Source organism: Macaca fascicularis, chromosome 19 (genome assembly GCF_037993035.2).
Source record: "Macaca fascicularis isolate 582-1 chromosome 19, T2T-MFA8v1.1".
Classification (NCBI taxonomy): Eukaryota; Metazoa; Chordata; class Mammalia; order Primates; family Cercopithecidae; genus Macaca; species Macaca fascicularis.
The window spans coordinates 11680478-11702207 of NC_088393.1; the positions used below are offsets into that span (position 1 = coordinate 11680478).

The 21730-nt window shown below is 51.7% G+C and overlaps 1 protein-coding gene and 1 long non-coding RNA gene across 8 annotated transcripts in view; one reads left to right on the forward strand and one right to left on the reverse strand.

The window, feature by feature from the left end:
- LDLR (low density lipoprotein receptor) overlaps positions 1 to 19497 on the forward strand; it is a 43841-nt gene extending 24344 nt beyond the window's left edge. For 4 of the 5 annotated variants that reach the window (XM_005587996.5, XM_045381121.3, XM_065535374.2 and 1 more), the window contains 8 exons: positions 2180 to 2298; positions 2943 to 3082; positions 5036 to 5177; positions 5312 to 5464; positions 7952 to 8122; positions 12804 to 12881; positions 15017 to 15174; positions 16680 to 19497. In XM_005587996.5, the coding sequence (XP_005588053.3) occupies positions 2180 to 2298; positions 2943 to 3082; positions 5036 to 5177; positions 5312 to 5464; positions 7952 to 8122; positions 12804 to 12881; positions 15017 to 15174; positions 16680 to 16715 (997 nt within the window). In that variant the 3' untranslated portion in view covers positions 16716 to 19497. The remainder of the gene's footprint in view (positions 1 to 2179; positions 2299 to 2942; positions 3083 to 5035; positions 5178 to 5311; positions 5465 to 7951; positions 8123 to 12803; positions 12882 to 15016; positions 15175 to 16679) is intronic. The other variant, XM_045381123.3, reaches the window with a different exon arrangement.
- On the reverse strand, positions 10260 to 16647 carry LOC141409204 (uncharacterized). 3 transcript variants are annotated; one of them, XR_012428398.1, is made up of 4 exons: positions 16532 to 16647; positions 13537 to 13653; positions 12645 to 12818; positions 10260 to 11131 (listed from the first exon to the last, which is right to left on the reverse strand). It is a non-coding gene; the product is annotated as an uncharacterized lncRNA (long non-coding RNA). The 3 variants fall into 3 exon arrangements; XR_012428397.1 differs by lacking the exon at positions 10260 to 11131 and having other exon boundaries at positions 12044 to 12818; XR_012428399.1 differs by lacking the exon at positions 10260 to 11131 and having other exon boundaries at positions 12567 to 12818; positions 13537 to 13647.
- Positions 19498 to 21730: the final 2233 nt, after the last annotated feature.

The window sequence follows — 21730 nt, forward strand, 5'->3', positions numbered from 1 at the left end:
TTATTTATTTATTTTTTTTTTTTGAGATGGAGTCTCGCTCTGTCGCCCAGGCTGGAGTGCAGTGGCCGGATCTCAGCTCACTGCAAGCTCCGCCTCCTGGGTTTACACCATTCTCCTGCCTCAGCCTCCCGAGTAGCTGGGACTACAGGCGCCCGCCACCTCGCCCGGCTAGTTTTTTTGTATTTTTTAGTAGAGACGGCATTTCACCAGGTTAGCCAGGCTGGTCTCGATCTCCTGATCTCGTGATCCGCCCGTCTCGGCCTCCCAAAGTGCTGGGATTACAGGCTTGAGCCGCCGCACCCGGCTTTTTTATTTTTTTTTGAGACAGAGTCTCGTTCTGTCACCCAGGCTGGAGTGCAGTGGTCCGACCTAGGCTCACTGCAAGCTCCGCCTCCCAAGTTCACGACATTCTCCTGCCTCAGCCTCCCGAGTAGCTGGGACTACAGGTGCCCGCCACCACTGGCTAATTTTTTGTATTTTTAGTAGAGACGGGGTTTCACTGTGTTAGCCAGGATGGTCTTGATCTCCTGACCTCATGATCCGCCCGCCTCAGCCTCCCAAAGTGTTGGGATTACAGGCGGGAGCCACTGCGCCTGGCCCCGTTTTTATTTTTTATTTTGTGAGGTGGAATCTTGCTCTGTCGCCCAGGCTAGATTGCAGTGACAAGATCTTGGCTCATTGCAGACTCCACCTCCCAGGTTCAAGTGATTCTCCTGCCTCAACCTCCCAACTAATTGGGATTAGAAGCATGCACCACCACACCCGGCTAATTTTTTGTATTTTCTTTTTCTTTTTTTTTTTTTTTTGAGATAGAGTCTCGCTGTGTCACCCAGGCTGGAGTGCAGTGGCTGGATCTCAGCTCACTGCAAGCTCCGCCTCCCGGGTTCACGCCATTCTCCTGCCTCAGCCTCCTGAGTAGCTGGGACTACAGGCGCCCGCCACCTCGCCCGGCTAGTTTTTTGTATTTTTTAGTAGAGATGGAGTTTCACTGTGTTAGCCAGGATGGTCTCAATCTCCTGTCCTCATGATCCTCCCGTCTCGGCCTCCCAAAGTGCTGGGATATTTTTTGTATTTTCAGTAGCGACTGGGTTTCACCATGTTGGCTAGGCTGGTCTTGAATGCCTAGCCTCAAGTAATCCGCCCACCTCAGCCTCCCAAAGAGCGGAGATTACAGGTGTGAGCCACTGTGCCCAACCCAACCCTGGATCTCTTTTAAACAAGACAATGCTCACTGTTGCCACAGAACAATGGGTGGGGTACGTGTGGCCCAGTGTGTTTGGCCACATAACTGCCAGGCCAGCGGGAAAGAGACTCCAGACTGTCTCCACTCAGATACAAATGTTGTGTGTGTTGTGTGTGTGTGTGTTCTGGTCTCATGTTTGTTTTTATCGTTTGTTTTGAGACAGGGTGTCGCTCTGTCACTGAGGCTGGAGCGCAGTGGCGCAGTCAGAGCTCACTGCAGCCTCAAACTCTTGGGATCGATCGATTCTCCCACTTCAGCCTCCCACGTAGCTGGAACCACAGGTGCACATCACTGCGCCCAGCTGAATTATTTTATTTTTAGTAGAGATGAGGTCTCACTATGTTGTCCAGGCTGGTCTTGACCTCTTAGCCTCAAGCAATCCTCCTGCCTTGGCCTCCCAAAGTGTTAGGATTACAGGCGCGAGTCATTGTGCGTGGCTTGTGTTCTTGTGTTTCTTCCTTTCTTTTTCTTTCGAGGTAGCGTCTCAGTCTGCCACCCAGGCTGGAGTGCAGTGGTGTGATCATAGCTCACTGTAGCCTCAGCTTCCTGGGCTCAAGCAATCCTCTGATTTCAGTCTCCTGGGCCTGGCCAGCATGGTGAAACCCCATCTCTACTAAAAATACAAAAATGTAGCCAGGTGTAGGGGCGTGCGCCTGAAATCCCAGCTATGCGGGAGGCTGAGGCAGGAGAATCGCTTGAACCTGGAAGGTGGAGGTCGCAGCGAGCCGAGATCATGCCACAGAACTCCAGCTTGGGCGACAGAGACAGACTCTGTTTCAAAAACACCCCAAACAAACCATATTTGGAGTTTGGGGTTCCCAGCAGGGCTATTTCCCAAGCCTGAGCCTGGCTGTTTCTGCCAGAATTCGTTGCACGTGTTGGCTGGGATCCTCCCCCACCCTCCAGCCTCACAGCTATTCTCTGTCCTCCCACCAGCTTCATGTACTGGACTGACTGGGGAACTCCCGCCAAGATCAAGAAAGGGGGCCTGAATGGTGTGGACATCTACTCGCTGGTGACTGAAAACATTGAGTGGCCCAATGGCATCACGCTAGGTATGTTCGCAGGACGGCTGTCCCAGCCAGGGCCGGGCACAGGCTAAAGGACGGACGGGGGTTGCCAGGTGGCTCTGGGACAAGCCCAAGCTGCTCCCTGAAGATGTCCCTCTTTCTTTTCTTTGTTTTTTCTTTTTTTTGAGATGAGGTCTTGGTCTGTCACCCAGGCTGGAGTGCAGGGGCGCAATCGTAGCTCACTGCAGCCTCCACCTCTCAGACTCAAGTGATCCTCCTGCCTCACCCTCCTGAGTAGCTGAGACTACAGACACGTGCCACCACACAGACTAATTGTATTTTATTTTGGGGAAGAGACACAGTCTTGTTATGTTGGCCTGGCTGGTCTCAAACTCCAGGGTGCAAGGGTCCCTGCCACCTCCGTCTTCCAAACTGCTAAGATGACAGGCGTGGGCCGCCGTACCCAGCCTCCCTGAGGTTTTTCTGACCTGCAGCTCCCCTACCTGCCTGTTGGAGAGGGCGTCACAGGGGAGAGGTTCAGGCTCACACATGGTTGGAGCTGCCTCTCCAGGTACCTCTGCCGGGTCCCTGGGGGGTTCTTCCTGCCCGGATCAGCGTGGCCAGGCCCGCAGGCCCCTCTGGGACTGGCATCGGCACGTGACCTCTCCTTATCCACTTGTGTGTTCTAGATTTCCCCAGTGGCCGCCTCTACTGGGTTGACTCTAAACTTCACTCCATCTCAAGCATCGACGTCAACGGGGGCAACCGGAAGACCGTCTTGGAGGACGAAGAGAGGCTGGCCCACCCCTTCTCCTTGGCCATCTTTGAGGTGCGGCTTACGTACGAGATGCAAGAACTTAGATGGCAGATAGACACAGACTGTGTAGATCACTCAAGCCAAGACGAATGCGGAAAACTGGTCATGACTAGGAGGAGGTCTTAGACCTGAGTTATTTCTATTTTCTTTTTTTTTTTTTTGAGACGGAGTTTCGCTCTTGTTGCCCAGGCTGGAATGCAATGGTGTGATCTCGGCTCACCGCAACCTCCACCTCCCAGGTTCAAGCAATTCTCCTGTCTCAGGCTCCCCAATAGTTGGGATTATAGGCATGGACCACCATGCCCGGCTAATTTTGTATTTTTAGTAGAGACAGGGTTTCTCCATGTTGGCCAGGCTGGTCTCGAACTCCCGACCTCAGGTGATCCACCTGCCTCTGCCTCCCAAAGTGCTGGCTGGGATTACAGGCGTGAGCCACCGCGCCTGGTGCTTTGTATTCTTTTTACTGAGAGCAGTGAAAGGCAGTGATCCTCGGTCACATGTGATCTTGGCTCTCAGGGCACATTTGGCGATTTCTAGAGATTTTTTGGTTGTCACAAGTTGATGGGGAAGACTGTTGGCATGTAGTGGGTAGAGGCCAGTGACGTTGCTGAACGCCCAGAACAGAGAAGTAGCAGGCCCTAGATACAGCCACGATGGGGAAACCTGCTCTAAGGAAATGGCATTATTTTATAACCCCACGTTCCTGGCAGCATGATTACCCAGAGCCAAAAGTGGAGTCCCCCCAGGTCTGTTTGTCCATTTGCATTTTAGTAAAGGAATAGCTGAGGCCGGGTAATTTATAAAGAAAAGAGGTTTAAACTGGGCACGGCAACCTACGCCTATAATCCCAGAACTTTGGGAGGCTGAGGCAGGAGGATCACTTGAGTCCCGGAGTGCGAGACCAGCCTGGCCAACATGACGAAACCCTGTCTCTACAAAAAATACAAAAAGTAGCCAGGTGTGGTGGCAGGCACCTGTAATCCCGGGTTCTCCAGAGACCGAGCCATGAGAATTGCTTGATCCCAGGAGTTGGAAGCTGCAGTGAGCCAAGATCATGCCACTGCACTTCAGCCTGGGCGACAGAGTGGGACTCTTGTCTCAAAAAAAAAAAAAGAAAAGAAAAGAAAAGAAGTTCTGGAAATGGGTGGTGGTGATGGTGATACTTGCACAACAGTGTGAATCTGCTTAAGGCCATTGAACTGTGCACTTACAAATAGCTGAGATGGTACATTTTATGTTATGTATATTTTTACCACAATTAAAAACTAGTTGTGGGCCAGGCATGGTGGCTCATGCCTATAATCCCACCTCTTTGGGAGGTTGAGGGAGGCGGATCATGAGGTCAGGAGTTCGAGACCAGCCAGGCCAACATGGTGAAACCCCATCTCTACTAAAAATACAAAAAATAGCCAGGTGTGGTGGCTCACGCCTGTAGTCCCAGCTACTCGGGAGGCTGAGGCAGGACAGCCGCTTGAACCTGGGAGGCTAAGATTGCAGTGAGCCGAAATTGTGCCACTGCACTCTAGCCTGGGTGACAGAGCAAGACTTAGTCTCAAAAAAAAAAAAAAAAAAAAGGCTAGCTGTGGGTGAGGCATGGTGGCTCACGCTTGTAATCCCAGCACTTTGGGAGACCGAGGCAGGTGGATAGCCTGAGGTCAGGAGTTTGAATCCAGCCTGGCCAACATGGTGAAATCCCGTCTCTACTAAAAATACAAAAAATTAGCCAGGTGTGGTGGCGTGTGCTTGTAATCCCAGCTACTCGGGAGGCTGAAGCAGGAGAATCGTTTGAACCCGGGAGGTGGAGGTTGCAGTGAGCCGAGACTGGGCCACTGTACTCCAGCCTAGGCAACAAGAGTAAAATTCTGTCTCAAAAAACAAACAAGCAAACAAGTTGTGGAGAGGGGGTGGCCTGTATCTCATCCCAGTGTTTAATGGGATTTGTCATCTTCCTTGCTGCCTGTTTAGGACAAAGTATTTTGGACAGATATCATCAACGAAGCCATTTTCAGTGCCAACCGCCTCACAGGTTCTGATATCAATTTGTTGGCCGAAAACCTACTGTCCCCAGAGGATATGGTCCTCTTCCACAACCTCACCCAGCCAAGAGGTAAGGGTGGGTCAGCCCCCCCCCCCCCCTTGAAACCTCCTTGTGGAAACTCTGGAATGTTCTGGAAGTTTCTGGAATCTTCTAGTCTATCTGATGATCTGGTTCCTGCCCTGACTCCACTTCTTCTGCCCCAGGAGTGAACTGGTGTGAAAGGACCACGCTGAGCAATGGCGGCTGCCAGTATCTGTGCCTACCTGCCCCACAGATCAACCCCCAGTCGCCCAAGTTTACCTGCACCTGCCCGGACGGCATGCTGCTGGCCAAGGACATGAGGAGCTGCCTCACAGGTGCGGCACACGCCTTGTTTCTGTGTCCTGTGTCCTCCAACTGCCCCTCCTGAGACTCTCTGCTTATCTGTCAAATGGGTACCTCTAAGTCATTGTGAGAACTCGTGAGTCGGGAAAACCATACTTTTCTTTCCTTGGATGGACACATCAGCACTGGGCTGGACATATACCCAGTTCCCCTTTGATACCTGGTTTCCTCTTTCCCGGACCCGTGAAGAGGTGATATGATTTCTGACAAGGGCCCTGAGGGAGGAAATGGTCCCCTTTGTTGACTTTTATTTCTCTTTTTTGAGATTTGCTCTGTCACCCAGGCTGGAGTGCAGTGGTGCCATCTTGGCTCACTGCTGCCTCTCCTATTGGGTTCAAGCAATTCTCATGCCTCAGCCTCCCAAGTAGCTGGGATTACAGGCATGCACCGCCACGCCTGGCTAATTTTTGTATTTTTAGTACAGACAGGGTTTCTCCACGGTGGTCAGGCTGGTGTCGAACTCCTGACCTCATGTGATCCACTCACCTCTGCCTCTTGAAGTGCTAGGATTACAGGCATGAACCACCGTGCCAGGCCCCCTTTGTGGACTTTTCTCATCCTCTGAGAAAGTCTCAATTGAGGCCAACACCTCCCTCAAGCAAATTGAATCTCCCTTTTGTTTTTTTTTTTTTTTGAGACGGAGTCTAGCTCTGTCGCCCGGGCTGGAGTGTAGTGGCCGGATCTCAGCTCACTGCAATCTCCGCCTCCCGGGTTCACGCCATTCTCCTGCCTCAGCCTCCCGAGTAGCTGGGACTACAGGCGCCCACCACCTCGCCCGGCTAGTTTTTTGTATTTTTTAGTAGAGATGGGGTTTCACCATGTTAGCCAGGATGGTCTCGATCTCCTGACCTCGTGATCCGCCCGTCTCGGCCTCCCAAAGTGCTGGGATTACAGGCTTGAGCCACCGTGCCCGGCCCTGAAATCTCCCTTTTGAATAACAAATAACAATATGACCCAGACGTGGCGGCTCACACCTGTGGTTCCAGCTACTCGGGAGGCTGAGGTGTAAGAATTGCTTGAGCCCAGGTGGTGGAAGCTACACAGAGCTATATCACACCACTTCACTCCAGCCTGGGGGACAAAGTGAAACCCTATCTGTAAAAAAAAAAAGAAAAAAGAAAAAGAAACAATATGATCACAAAGTAGATATTCATGGTGTTTATTTTCAATACTCTTTTTTCTGTTTTTTTTTGAGATGGAGTCTTGCTCTGTCACCCAGGCTGGAGTGCAGTGGCACGATCTTGGCTCATGGCAACCTCTGCCTCCTGGGTTCAAGCGATTCTCCTGCCTCAGCCTCCCCAGTAGCTGGTACTACAGGCACGTCCCACGATGCCCGGCTAATTTTTTGTAGTTTTTAGTAGAGATGAGGTTTCACTATGCTAGCCAGGATGGTCTTGATCTCCTGACCTCGTGATCTGCCCACCTCGGGTTCCCATATTGCTGGGATTAGGGGCGTGAGCACTTTTTTTGAGGCGGAGTTTCTCTCTTGTTACCGAGGCTGGAGTGCAATGGCGTGATCTCAGCTCACTGCAACCTCTGCCTCCTGGGTTCAAGCGATTCTCCTTCCTCAGCCTCTCGAGTAGCTGGGATTAGAGGCATGTGCCACCATGCCTGGCTAATTTTCTATTTTTAGTAGAGATGGGGTTTCTCCATGTTGGCCAAGATGGTCTTGAACTCCTGACCTCAGGTGATCCACCTGCCTCGGCCTCCCAAAGTGCTGGAATTACAGGTGTGAGCCACCGTGCCTGGCCTCATTTTGGACTTTTTAATTTAATTTAATTTAATTAATTTATTTATTTATTTGAGACAGAGTCTCACTCTGTCGCCCAGTCTGGAGTGCAGTGGCCGGATCTCAGCTCGCTGCAAGCTCTGCCTCCCAGGTTTACGCCATTCTCCTGCCTCAGCCTCCCGAGTAGCTGGGACTACAGGCTCCCGCCACCTCCCCTGGCTAGTTTTTTTGTATTTTTTAGTAGAGACCAGGTTTCACCGTGTGAGCCAGGATGGTCTCGATCTCCTGACCTCGTGATCCGCCCGTCTCGGCCTCCTAAAGTGCTGGGATTATAGGCTTGAGCCACCACGCCCGGCCTTTATTTTTTTATTTTTTGGTTTCTTTTTTTTTGATACAGGGTCTCACTCTGACGTCCAGGCTGGAGTGCAGTGATGGGATCATAGCTCGCTGCGGCCTCTACCTTCTGGGCTCAAGCGATCCTTCCACTTCAACCTCCTGAGTAGCTGGGAGTACAGGCGTGCACCACCACACCTGGCTAATTTTTTGTTGTTGTTCTATGTAGAGATGAGATTTTGCCATGTTGACCAGGCTGGTCTTAAACTCCTGGACTCAAGAGATCCTCCTGCCTTGGCCTCCCAAGGTCATTTTAGACTTCTCCTCATTAGGCGCACACTTATTAGAGGGGCTTGCAGGCATGTGGCACTCAGAAGACGTTTATTTATTCTTTCAGAGGCTGAGGCTGCAGTGGCCACCCAGGAGACCTCCACCGTCAGGCTAATGGTCAGCTCCAAAGCCGTAGCGACACAGCACACAACCACCCGGCCTGTTCCCAACACCTCCCAGCTGCCTGGGGCCACCCCTGGGCTCACCACGGCGGAGACAGTGACGATGTCTCACCAAGGTAAAGGCTGGGCCTTCCCTGGGCCCCCCTTCCCCAGGAGGTGGGCCCCTTCAGTGGCCACGAACATTTTGGTCACGAGATGGAGTCAAGGTGGCGTCCTCACTCCCTTGCTGACTTTCTCTCACTTGGGCCATGTGTCTCTGGGCCCTCAGTTTCCCTATCTGTAAAGTGGGCCTAATACCAGTTCTTGCCCGCTTTGTAAGGATTAAATGGGCCAAATCATATGAGGGGCCGGGTCCTTCAGGCTCCTGGTTCCCAAAGTCAGCCACACACAGTCTGGGTCCTGAAATTTTATCAAGGCACATTCGCTGCCTCACCTTCATGCATCCGCCCAGAAAGGCCAGGACTCAGGCAAGGAGAGGGAGGGATTCCTCAGTACACAGCTTTTCGCAGAGGCTCCAAAAGGCTAAGGAATCCAGTACATTTTAACACAATTTTACAATTTTTTTTTTTTTGAGATGGAGTTTTGCTCTTGTTGCCCAGGCTGGAGTGCAGTGGCGCGATCTCGGCTCACCATAACCTCTGGCTCCTGGGTTCAAGCGATTCTCCTGTCTCAGCCTCCGGAGTAGCTGGGATTACAGGCATGCGCCACCACGCCTGGCTAATTTTGTGTTTTTAGTACAGACAGGGTTTCTCTATGTTGGTCAGGCTGGTCGTGAACTCCCAACCTCAGGTGATCCGCCCACCTGAGCCTCCCAAACTGCTGGGATTATAGGCATGAGTCACCACGCCTGGCCTTTTTTTGTTTTGTTTTGTTTTGTTTTTTGAGACAGAGTCTCACTCTCACCCATGCTGTAGTGCAGTGACGCGGTCTCGGCTCATTGTAACCTCCGCTTCCCAGGTTCAAGCGATTCTTCTGCCTCCGTCTCCCAAGTAGAATAGCTGGGATTACAGGCACCGCCGCCACGCCCGGCTAATTTTTGCATTTTTAGTAGAGATGGGGTTTCACAATGTTGGCCAGGCTGGTCTCAAACTTCTGACCTCAAGTCATCTGCCCGCCTCGGCCCCCGCCAAGTGCTGAGATTATAGGCGTGAGCCACCACACCGGGCCTACAATTTATTTTTTGGTGACTCATACCTGTAATCCCAGCACTTCGGGCGGCCAAGGTGGGAGAATGGCTTGAGCCCAGGAGTTCAAGTCCAGCCTGGGCAACACAGCAAGACCCTATCTCTACTACAAAATAAGTAACAAAGAAGCTAATTTTTTTCTTTTAAAACCCAACTATTCAACATGGTAATGCAATATATTTTTTAAAATTCTTTTTTTTGAAACGGAGCCTCTCACTGTTGCCCGGGCTGGAGTACAGTGTCGCCATCTCAACTCACTGCACCCTCTGCCTCCCAGGTCCAAGTGATTCTCCTGCCTTAGCCTCCCGAGTAGCTGGGATTACAGGTGCCCACCACCATGCCCAGCTAATATTTTTGTATTTTTAGTAGAGATGGTTTCACAATGTAGGGCAGGCTGGTCTTGAACTCCTGACCTTGTGATCCACCCGCCTTGGCCTCCCAAAGTGCTGGGATTACAGGCATGAGCCACGGTGCCTGGCCAAAACTTTTTTATTTTTATTTTTTTGGGACACGGTCTCACTATGTACCCCAGACTGGAGTGATAGAGCACTGTCACGGCTCACTGCAGCCTCAACCTCCCAGGGACCAGGTGATCTTCCCGCTTCAGTCTCCCAGGTAGCTGGGACTACAGGCATGAGCCACCACACCCAGCTAATTTTTGAATTTTTTTGTAGAGACGGGGTTTCGCCTTGTGGCCCAGGCTGGTCTCCAACTCCCGGGCTCAAGCGATCTGCCCACCTTGGCCTCCCAAAGTGCTGAGATTAATGCAATTTAAACAAAATTTTGGCCAGGCATGGTGGCTCACGCCTGTATTCCCAACACTTTGGGAGGAAAAGGCGGGCAGATCACTTGAGGTCAGGAGTTCGAGACTAACCTGGCCAACATGGTGAAACCCCCCAGTCTACTAAAAAAACACAAAAGTTACCTGGGCATAGTGGTGGGCGCCTGTAATCCCAACTCCTTGGGAGGCTGAGGGTAGAGAATTGCTTGAACTTGGGAGACAGTGAGCCAAGGTCATGCCACTGGACTCCAGCCTGGGTGACAGAGCAAAACTCTGTCTCCAAAAACATTTTTTTTTTTTTTTTTTCCAAATCATCACAGTATAGCCAAGGCCTGGCCACTTACTTCTGTAAATAAAGTTTTATTGGAGCCAGTGGTCCAGTGAGGCCGAATCCTGCAGGTGTAAGATCATAGCCTGTCCTTGAAAATGTTGATATTTTGTTCATTGGGGGATTTTTTCATTAATTTAAATTTTTAAAACTAACACATTAAAGGCCAGTGTGGAGGTGCATGCCTGCAGTCCTAGCTACACTCACAGGCTGAGGCAGGAGACTCGCTTGAGCCCAAGAGTTGAAGTCCAGCCTGGGCAACATAGTAAGACTCCCATCTCTAAAAATAAAAATAATGCATTAGAATATTATTGGATTCCTGGGCAGGGCACAGGGGCTTATGCGTGTAATACCAGCACTTTGGGAGGCTGAGGCAGGCGGATCACATGAGGTCAGAAGTTTGAGACCAGCCTGGCCAACATGGTGAAACCCTGTCTCTACTAAAACACAAAAATTAGCCAGGCGTGGTGGCACACACCTGTAATCCCAGCTACTCGGGAGGCTGAAGCATGAAAATCACTTGAATCCAGGAGGCAGAGGTTGCAGTGAGCTGAGATTGTGCCATTGCACTCCAATCCTGGGGGACAAGAGTGATACTCCATCCCCACCCCCCCCCAAAAAAAAGGAATATTATCGGATTCCTAAGCTTTTTGGCTCCTCCTTTAGTTTGGGGACTGGGGTGAGGGTCTGGCTGTCTTCGTCCTATAAGACCTGGCCTCACTGTCCTCCCTGGATGTGATGAGACCCAGGTATGGGTCAGGACGTCATTCATTTGTCCACCAGAGGGCGCCCAACCTGCTTTGCGCTGCTGGGATATGGTGCTCCTAGACTTCTAGCAAACAAAAAAAAATGGCACATCAGCAAATTTCAGACCATTCTTTTTTTTTTTTTCCCCCAGAGTAGCTGAAACCTTTGTTCAGTTACAAGCAGGATAAAATGGAAACTGCCTGGGAGAGGCCAGGAAACCTTCTTTCTTTGGGGAGGTGGGGCACTGCTAGAATTCCAGACCTCCTCAAATTTGGCAAAGAAGCCATTCATTCGTTCGTTCGTTCGTTCGTTCGTTCGTTCGTTCGTTCGTTCATTCATTTGTGTAGAGAGGAGGGAGTTCTGGCTATGTTGCCCAGACTGGTCTCAAATTCCTGGCCTCAGGTGATTCTCCTGTCGTGGTCTCCTAATGTGCTGCGATTACAGGCGTGAGTCACCGTGCCTAGCTCTAGTGGACTTGAAATGTTGACTTGCCCGGGGCCTTTATGTTGAATGGCCCAGGTCTACTTGCATGGTTCTGTACCGAGGTTATCCCCATCCCATAATTCGTGGGACAGTTAATGCAGGACAATCAGCCTCTGTGCCATTCAACCTCAGGACTGAGCATGCTGGGCACTGTGGGGTCCGAAGGTGGCTCCCCTGTCCCCTTCAAAATACACTCATTGTTTTTCTTTTCTTTTTCTTTTTTTTTTCTTTTTGAGATGTAGTCTTGCTCTATTGCCCAGGCTGGAGTGCAGTGGCACGATCTCGGCTCACCGCAACCTCTGCCTCCTGGGTTCAAGTGATTCTCCTGCCTCAGCCTCCTGAGTAGGTGGGATTACAGGTGCCCGCCACCACGCCTGGCTAATTTTTGTATTTTTAGTAGAGACAGGGTTTCACCGTGTTGGCCAGGCTGGTCTTGAACTCCTGACCTCAGGCAATTTGCCCACCTCAGCCCCCCAAAGTGCTCGGATTACAGGTTTGAGCCACTAGGCCTGGCTTTTTTTTTTTTTGAGAGGGAGTCTTGCTCTGTTGCCGAGGTTGAAGTGCAATGATGCGATCTTGGCTCACTGCAACTCCATCTCCCGGGTTCAAGTGATTCTCCTTCCTCAGCCTCCCAAGTAGCTGGAATTACAGGTGCCCGCCACCACGCCCACCTAATTTTGTATTTTTAGTAGAGACAGGGTTTCACTATGTTGATCAGGCTGGTCTTGAACTCCTGACCTTAGGTGATCCACCCGCCTCAGCCTCCCAAAGTGCTGTGATTACAGGTGCGAGCCACCACGCCCAGACCAAAATATGCTCATTTTAATAAAATGCAGAGATAAGTTGACGAAAATTTCACCCACGACCTTGTCAACCTCCTGGAATGAAAGCCTCTGCGACCCTGCCCTAAAGACTCATGAACGTGAGGCTCAAGAACCTTCTTAGGCTGGGCTCGGTGCCTCATGCCTGTAATCCCCACACTTTGGAAGGCTGAGACAGGAGGATCACTTGAGTTCAAGACCAGCCTGGGCAACATAGCCAGACCCCTATTTCTATCCTCCCAAAAAAAAAGCCTTCTTAAACTGGAATTGAGTCCCACAACTTTGGTAACTCACAAATAAGCCCGTGTGGCGTCTTGCAGACTCGGGAAATTCTCCAAGTGCCCAGGGAGACGTGCTGGGCACTTTCCTGGCCGTGACTGCCGTCCTCTGCCTGCTCCATTTCTTGGTGGTCTTCCTTTAGACCTGGGCCTCACTCTTGCTTCTCTCCTGCAGCTCTGGGCGACGTTGCTGGCAGAGGAAATGAGAAGAAACCCAAGAGCGTGGGGGCTCTGTCCATCGTCCTCCCCACTGGTAAGTGCGGGCCAGTCCCCCAGCATCCCCCGGGTCACAGCCTCCTGCAATGTGACCTTGTGCCTGGCCGGTTGGGCCTGTTCACCTTTTCTCCCGGGCCGGGTACAGCCCCACTGAGTGTCCCTTATCACCCCGACAGCCTCTCCCGGCTTCGGGCTGACAGTGACAAGATCAGACAGCTAAGGGGTCAGATGGAGGACGTGGAGCTGGGTCCTGTGCTGCGGACATGGCCTCACCGAGACTTGAGTGCCTTCTGGGGAACTGGTTCTCTTGCAGGGGACTGTGTGGAGAGGCGCACTCTCGCTGCCTCACTCATGCTCATCCTAACTCACATCACATTTCTTTTTTCCTTTTTCCTTAAATTTTAAGAAAAAAGAAATTTAATTTGTTTTAGAGACAGAGTCTTGCTCTGTCACCCAGGCTAGAGTGCAGGGGCGCGATCATGCCTTGCTGTAGCCTCAATGTCTAGGCTCAAGTGATCCTCCCACCTCGGCCTCCCGAGTAGCTGGTACAAGCCACTGTACCCCGGTTCCTATTTCTTAAAAAGTCACAGCCTTGTGTGTGGCTAATCCTGGACAGAAATATGGAAGAAGTCAGCTACTTCTGGGGTGTGGCTCACCCAGTGGGCTTCAGGTTAGATATTCCTTATACTTACGAGGCTGGGCGTCGTGGCTCATGCCTGTAATCCGAGCACTTTGGGAGGCTGAGATGGGTGGATCGCTTGGGCTTAGGGCTTCGAGACCAACCTGGGCAACATGGCGAAACCCTGTTTCTACAAAAGATACAAAAATTAGCTGGGCAGGTGACACTTGCCTGTGGTCCCAGCTACTTGAGGGGCTGAGTGAGGCAGGAGGATTGCTTGAACCTGGGAGGTCAAGGTTGCAATGAACTGAGACTGCGCCACTGTACTCCAGCCTGGTAACAGAGCAAGACTCCGTCTCAAAATAAATAAATAAATAAAATTCTTATGGATAGATTTGCCTATTTTCTGTTTGTTTTTTTTTTCTTTTTTCTTTTTTTTTTTTTTTGAGATGGAGTCTTGCCCTGTCACCCAGGTTGGAGTGCAGTGACACGATCTTGGCTCACTGCAACCTCCACCTCCCGGGTTCAAGCGATTCTCCTGCCTCAGCCTCCCGAGTAGCTGGGACCATAGGCGCCCACCCCCACGCCCGGCTAATTTTTGTAGTTTTTAGTAGAGATGGGGTTTCACTATGTTGGCCAGGCTGATCTTGAACTCCTGACCTCATGATCCACCCGCCTCAGCCTCCCAAGGTGCTGGGATTATAGGCGTGAGCCACCACGCCTGGCCTGTTTATTTTTTGTTTTTTTGAGATGGAGTCTCGCTTTGTTGCCCAGGCTGGAGTGCAGTTGCTCAACCTCAGCTCACTGCAACCTCCGCCTCTTGGGTTCAAGCAGTTCTCCTGCCTCAGCCTCCCGAGTAGCTGGGATTACAGGCACGCACCGCCATACCTGGCTGGTTTTTGTAATTTTAGTAGAGATGGGGTTTCACCTCATTGGCCAGGCTGGTCTCAACGCAAAAAAAGAAAAAAAAAAAAAAAAGCCGGATATGGTGGTGCATGTCTATAGTCCCAGCTATTCAGAAAGCTGAGTTGGGAGGATCGCTGGAGGCCAGGAGGTTGAGGCTGCAGTGATCTATGATGATGCCACTGCACTCCAGCCTGGGGCACAGAGCAAGACACTGTCTCTTTTTTTTTTTTTTTGACGGAGTCTTGCTCCGTCACCAGACTGGAATGCAGTGGTGCAATCTCAGCTTACTGCAACCTCCGCCTCCCGGGTTCAAGCAATTCTCCTGCCTCAGTCTCCCGAATAGCTGGGACTACAGGTACCCGCCACCACGCCCAGCTAATTTTTGTCTTTTTAGTAGAGACGGGGTTTCACCATGTTGGCCAGGCTGGTCTCGAACTCCTGACCTCATGATCTGCCCGCCTCGGCCTCCCAAAGTGCTGGGATTACAGGCGTGAGCCACTGTGCCCAGCCCTCAAGACTCTCTCTAGACAAACATAAAAGACCAGGAGTCCAGGTTATGGTATGATGCCCGTGTTTTCGCTCCAGCCATGGAGCTGGGTCTCTTGTCTTGAGCGGAGCTGTGTGACAGATTGTGCCTCTCCCTACAGTGCTCCTCGTCTTCCTCTGCTTGGGGGCCTTCCTCCTCTGGAAGAACTGGCGGCTGAAGAGCATCAACAGCATCAACTTTGACAACCCTGTCTATCAGAAGACCACAGAGGATGAGGTCCACATTTGCCGCAACCAGGACGGCTACAGCTACCCCTCGGTGAGTGACCCCCTCTAGAAGGCCAGAGGATTCCCCAGCCCTCCACATCGAGGACGGCCTTAGGTGAATGCTTCTGTGTGCTTGTTCAGAATGTCAGCGGACAACGGCCTCGCTGATGTAGAGGAACGCTGGATCAGCGCAGAGTTCCATCAGATGGTGACGGGGCAAAAAAAGTCAAAAGGAGTTCAGGGGCCGGGCGTGGCGGCTCACGCCTGTAATCCCAGCACTTTGGGAGGCCAAGGTGGCGGATCACCTGAGGTCAGGAGTTCAAGATCAGCATGCCCAGCATAAGGAAACCCCGTCTCTACTAAAAATACAAAAAATTAGCTGGGCGTGGTAGCAGGCACCTGTAATCCCAGCCACTTGGGAAGCTGAGATAGAAAAATCGCTTGAACCCGGGAGGCGGAGGTTGCAGTGAGCCGAGATCGCACCACTGCACTGCAGCCCGGGTGGCAAGAGCAAAACTCCATTTCAAAAAGAGTTCAGAGGCCGGACACGGTGGTTCATACATGTGATCCCAGAACTTGGGGAGGCTGAGCAGGTGAATCACCTGAGCTCAGAGTTCATGACCAGCCTGGGCAGCATAGCAAGACCCCATCTCTGCAAAAAAATAAAAATTTAGCCTAGACAAGCACCTATAGTTACAGCTACTAGGGAGGCTAAAGCAGGAGGTCAAGACTGCAGTGAGTCGTGATTGCACCACTGCACTCCAGCCTGGGTGACAGAGCAAGACTTTGTCTCTTAAAAAAACAAAACAAAACTCAAAGAAGGGTTTCCAGAGGGCTGGGAGGCAGGAAGGGAGAGAAGGTGTTTTTTGTGTGTGTTGTTGTTGTTGTTTTGAGACAGGGTCTTGCATTGTCACCCAGGCTGGAGTGCAGTGTTGCGATCTTGGCTCACTGCAACTTCTGCCTCCTGGGTTCAAGCAATTCTCATGCCTCAGCCTCAGCCTCCTGAGTAGCTGGGATTACAACACTATGCCCGGGTAATTTCTGTATTTTTAGTAGAAATGAGGTTTTGCCATGTTGCCCAGACTGGTCTCGAACTCCTGACCTCAAGTGATCCACCCGCCTTGGCCTCCCCACGTGCTGGGATTGCAGGCGTGAGCTACCATGCCCGCCTTGATCTTCAGACAAGGGGTTTAGGGTAGGTAGGCTTCTCTGAGCCAGAGGAACAGCCTGTGCGAAGGCCCTGAGGCTGGACCGTGCCTGTTGGGTTTGAGGCCGTTGTAGCTGGAGCAAAGAGGGGTAAAAAGGCAGGAGACGACCAGGCTGGTTGTGCAGAGCCTTGTGGGCCACCGGGGGGGAGGACTTTGGCTTTTGCCCGAGAGCGGTGGGAAGTGACTGAATCGTGTACTCACCGTCTCCCTCTGGCGGCTCCTGGGGGAACATGCTGAGGGATCAGGATGTGGGAGGCTGCCGAGCCCAGGAGGTGAGAAGTAGGTGGCCTCCGGCCGAGTTTCCTGAATGCTGGACTGATCGTTTCCGCTGTTTACCATTTGTTGGCAGAGACAGATGGTCAGTCTGGAGGATGACGTGGCGTGAACATCTGCCTGGAGTCCCTGGAGTCCGTCCCTGCCCAGAACGCTTCCTGAGACCTCGCCGGCCTCGTTTTAGTCAAAGACAGAGAAGACCAAAGCATTGCCTGCCAGAGCTTTGTTTTATATATTTATTCATCTGGGAGGCAGAACAGGCTTCGGACAGTGTCCATGCAGTGGCTTGGGTTGGGATTTTTGCTTTCTTTACTTGTGAAGGAGGAGAGAAACAGGCCCAGGGGCACCAGGATGACATGTCCATTTGGAAGTTTTGAGTTTCTCTCCACTGTGACACAATCTTCAAACGTGAAAGATGAAAGGGCAGGGGATGTCAGGTCCAGAGAAGCAAGTGGCTTTCAACACACGACAGCAGATGTCACCAACGGGACCCCTGGCCCTGCCTCGTCCACCAGTCTCTAAGCCGAACCCTTAAACTCAGGAGTCAACGTGTTTACCTCTTCTACGCAAGCCTTGCTCAACAGCCAAGTTAGCCTTTGCCCTGTCACCCCCGAATCAGGACCCACCCGGTGTCTTTCAAGCTGGGCTTGTACCTTCCTCAAACCAGGAAAGGGATTCATGGCGTCGGAACTGATCTGGCTGAATCCGTGGTGGCACTGAGACCAAACTCATTCACCAAATGATGCCACTTCCCAGAGGGAGAGCCTGAGTCTCTGGTCACCCTTAATATTTATTAAGTGCCTGAGACACCCGGTTACCTTGGCCATGAGGACACGTGGCCTGCACCCAGGTGTGGCTGTCAGGACGCCAGCCTGGTGCCCGTCCTCCCCACCCCTACCCACTTCCATTCCTGTGGTCTCCTTGCACTTTCTCAGTTCAGAGTTGTACATTGTGTAAATTCAGCATCTGTGTTGTTTTGCACTGTTTTCTGTCGTGTGTGTTGGGATGGGATCCCAGGCCAGGGAAAGCCCGTGTCAATGAATGCCAGAGACAGAGAGGGGCAGGTTGACCGGGATTTCAAAGCCGTGATGGTGAATATTGAGAACTGCCATTGTCTTCTTTATGTCTGCTCACCTAGTGCCTCCACTACTATGCAAATGCCTCCAAGCCATTCACATCCCCGATCTTGTCATTGATGGGTATGTGTTTAAAACATGCATGGTAAGGCCAGGTGCAATGGCTCATGCCTGTAATCCCAGCACTTTGGGAGGCCCAGGAGGGCGGATCATCTGAGGTTAGGAGTTCGAGACCAGCCTGGCCAACATGGTGAAACTCTGTCTCTACAAAAAATACAAAAGGTAGCCGGGTGTGGTGGTGCATACCTGTAATCCCAGTGACTCGGGAGGCTGAGGCAGGAGAATCGCTTGAACCAGGAGTTGGAAGTTGCAGTGAGCTGAGATTGTGCCATTGCACTCCAGCCTGGGTGACAAAAGCAAAACTTGTTTCAAACAAAACAAAACAAAACAAAAAACACATGCCTGGTGCATCAGCAGCCTGTGGCCTCTGGCCAGGCATGGCGAGGCTGAGGTGGGAGGAGGGTTTGAGCTCAGGCATTTGAGGCTGCTGTAAGCTATGATTATGCCACTGCACTCCAGCCTGGGCAACATAGTAAGACCCCATCTCTTAAAAAATGAAGTTGGCCAGACACAGGTGCCTCATGCCTGTAATCCCCTGTAATCCCAGCACTTTGGGAGGCTGAGTCAGAAGGATCACTTGATCTCCTCACCTCGTGATCTGCCCACCTTAGCCTCCCAGAATGCTTGCATTACAGGCGTGAGCCACCACGCCCAGCCAACGCCTGGCTACTTTTTGAATTTTTGGTAGAGATGGGGTTTCACCATGTTGGTCAGGCTGGTCTTGAACTCCTGACCTTGGGTGATCCGCCCGCCTCAGCCTCCCAAAGTGCTGGGATTACAGGTGTGAGCCATCGCCCGGGCCAGCCTCGCTCCCTTCTTTCATCTGTTTGTGGCTTGGACTCCCCAAGAGAAGGACCCAGGAGGGGAAGATTTTCAGGAGTTGGAGACCAGGCCTGAGCAACAAAGCAAGATCCCATCGCTACAAAAATCAAAAAGTTAAAAATCAGTGGGGTGCGGTGGTGCATGCCTGTGATCCCAGCTACTCGGGAGGCTGAGGCAGGAGGATCGCCTGAGCCCAGGAGGTGGAGGTTGCAGTGAGCCATGATCAAGCTACTGCACTCCAGCCTGGGCAACAGATCAAGACTCTATCTCATAAATAAAACTAAAAAAAAAAGTAAATCCTCCAGTCTGGATCGTTTGACGGGACTTCAGGTTCTTTCTGAAATTGCCCTAAATGTTACTGTTGCACTGATGACCCTAGAGAGAGTGACAGCCTCCCTCAGATTCCTGGTGTGAAGATGTCACAGGGATTGGCTGTTGTCCCCAGGGACGAAACACTGTGGCCCCCCCCAGTGCAGGGAACCATGACAAGCCTTTCTGGTTTCGGAGCATGCAAATGCATCCCTGTACAGATAGTGGGGTTTTTTGTTATGTTTGCACTTTGTATATTGGTTGAAACTGTTATCACTTATATATATATACAGGTATATATAAAATCTATTTATTTATGCAAACGCTGGTTGCTGTATTTGTTCAGTGACTATTCTCGGTGCCCTGCGTAGTGGGTTATTGTCTCTGAAATGCCTCTTCTTTATGTACAAAGATTATTTGCACAAACTGGACTGTGTGCAACGCTTTTCGGGAGGATGATGCCCCCGCTGTATGTATGAGTGGCTTCGGGGAGACGGGTGTCACTTTTTAAACCACTGTATAGAAGGTTTTTGTAGCCTGACTGTCTTACTGTGATCAATTAAATTTTTTAAATGAACCGGTTTGTCTAAACTCAACGCACTTTCTTCTGTTCGCTCATTTCTTTTTTTTTTTTTTTTTTTTTTTTTTGAGACGGAGTCTGGCTCTGTCACCCCGGGCTGGAGAGCAGTGGCATGATCTTGGCTCACTGCAACCTCCGCCTCCCAGGTTCAAGCAATTCTCCTGCCTCAGCCTCCCTAGTAGCTGGGATGACAGGCGAGTGCCACCATGCCTGGCAATTTTTTTTTTTGAGATGGAGTCTTGCTCTGTCGCCCAGGCTGGAGTGCAGTGGCACCATCTCAGCTCACTGCAACCTCCGCCTCCTGGGTTAATGCCATTCTCCCACCTCAGCCTCCCAAGTAACTGGGGCCACAAGCGCCCGTCACCACGCCTGGCTAATTTTTTGTATTTTTAGTAGAGACGGGGTTTCACTGTGTTAGCCAGGATGGTCTTGATCTCCTGACCTTGTGATCTGCCCACCTTAGCCTCCCAAAATGCTTGCATTACAGGCATGAGCCACCACACCCAGCCAATGCCTGGCTAATTTTTGAATTTTTGGTAGAGATGGGGTTTCACCATGTTGGTCAGGCTGGTCTTGAACTCCTGACCTTGGGTGATCTGCCCGCCTCAGCCTCCCAAAGTGCTGGGATTACAGGTGTGAGCCCCCGCCCAGGCCGGCCTTGCTCCCTTCTTTCATCTGTTTGTGGATTGGACTCCCCAGGAGAAGGGCCCAGAAGGGGGAGATTTTCCCAGAACTCTGGGCCGCATGCGGTCTCCACGGGCTGCCACGGTACCTGGCCTGTGCTGTGATGGCTGCCCTGGTGAGTGTGTTCTCTGCTGTCGCTTCTCTGAGTTGGAGATTTTGTCAAGTCCTCTGCTCATCCATTCATTCACTCGACAAATGTTGAGTGCTTACTGCGAACCATGCTCTCTCGGGGCACTACAGGGACACTACAGGGGACACTACAGGGGATAAAAGAAATGAAAGATGGACCGCCGGGCGCGGTGGCTCACGCCTGTAATCCCAGCACTTTGGGAGGCCGAGGCGGGCAGATCACGAGGTCAGGAGATCGAGACCATCCTGGCTAACACGGTGAAACCCCGTCTCTACTAAAAAATACAAAAAATTAGCCGGGCGAGGCGGCGGGCGCCTGTAGTCCCAGCTACTCGGGAGGCTGAGGCAGGAGAATGGCGTGAACCCGGGAGGCGGAGCTTGCAGTGAGCCGAGATCGCGCCATTGCACTCCAGCCTGGGCGACTAAGCGAGACTCTGTCTCAAAAAAAAAAAAAAAAAAGAAATGAAAGATGGGTGCGGTGGCTCATGCCTGTAATTCCAGCACTTTGGGCGGCTGAGGCGGGCAGGTCACAAGGTCAGGAGTTCGAGATCAGCCTGCCCAACATAGTGAAACCCCGCCTCTACTAAAAATACAAAAACATTAGCCAGGCATGCTGGTGGGTGCCTGTAATTCCAGCTACTTGGGAGGCTGAGGCAGGATAATCGTTTGGACTCAGGAGGCGGAGGTTGCAGTGAGCTGAGATCACGCCACTGCACTCCAGCCTGGGCAACAGAGAGAGACTCCGTCTCAAAAAAAGGGTTAACATGGTCAATTTTATGTGAGGTGTATTGGACTACAATTAAAATCACAAAAAATGTTCAAGATGAAACGGGGGGACAGTGAGGTAACCCAGAAATAAGCAACAGCAGAAAGCGCCACCACCACAAAACCAGGAGAGGGAAGACGTGGTTTCTGGAGCCTGGGAGCTGGTGGGAGCCAGAAACTCATAGGAGGGAAAGAACTGCTGCACATGTGGTCCCCGGCAGAGGGAGGGGGAAAGAGTCCAGCCCATCCCCTGCTCCAGGCTCTATCTCCCACCGCTGCCTCCCACCGCCTGAACCCAACAGGGACGGGCTGATGAAGCCCAGGCAATGGTGCCTTACTGGGTGGATTGAAGGAGGGACAGGGTCGGCCTGGGGGTGACACGACACTGAGGTGGTTAGGCCCACAAACGTGGCCGGGGGTCACGGCTCATGCCTGTAATCCCAGCACTTTGGGAGCCTGAGGCAGGAGGATTGCTTGAGCCCAGGAGTTCAAGAGCAGTCTGGGCAATATAGCAAGACCCCATCTCTAAAAAACATTCTAAAATTTCCAGGCTCACGCCTATAATCCCAGCACTCCGGGAGGCTGAGGCAGGCAGATCACCTGAGGTCAGGAGTTCAAGACCAGCCTGGCCAAAATGGTAAA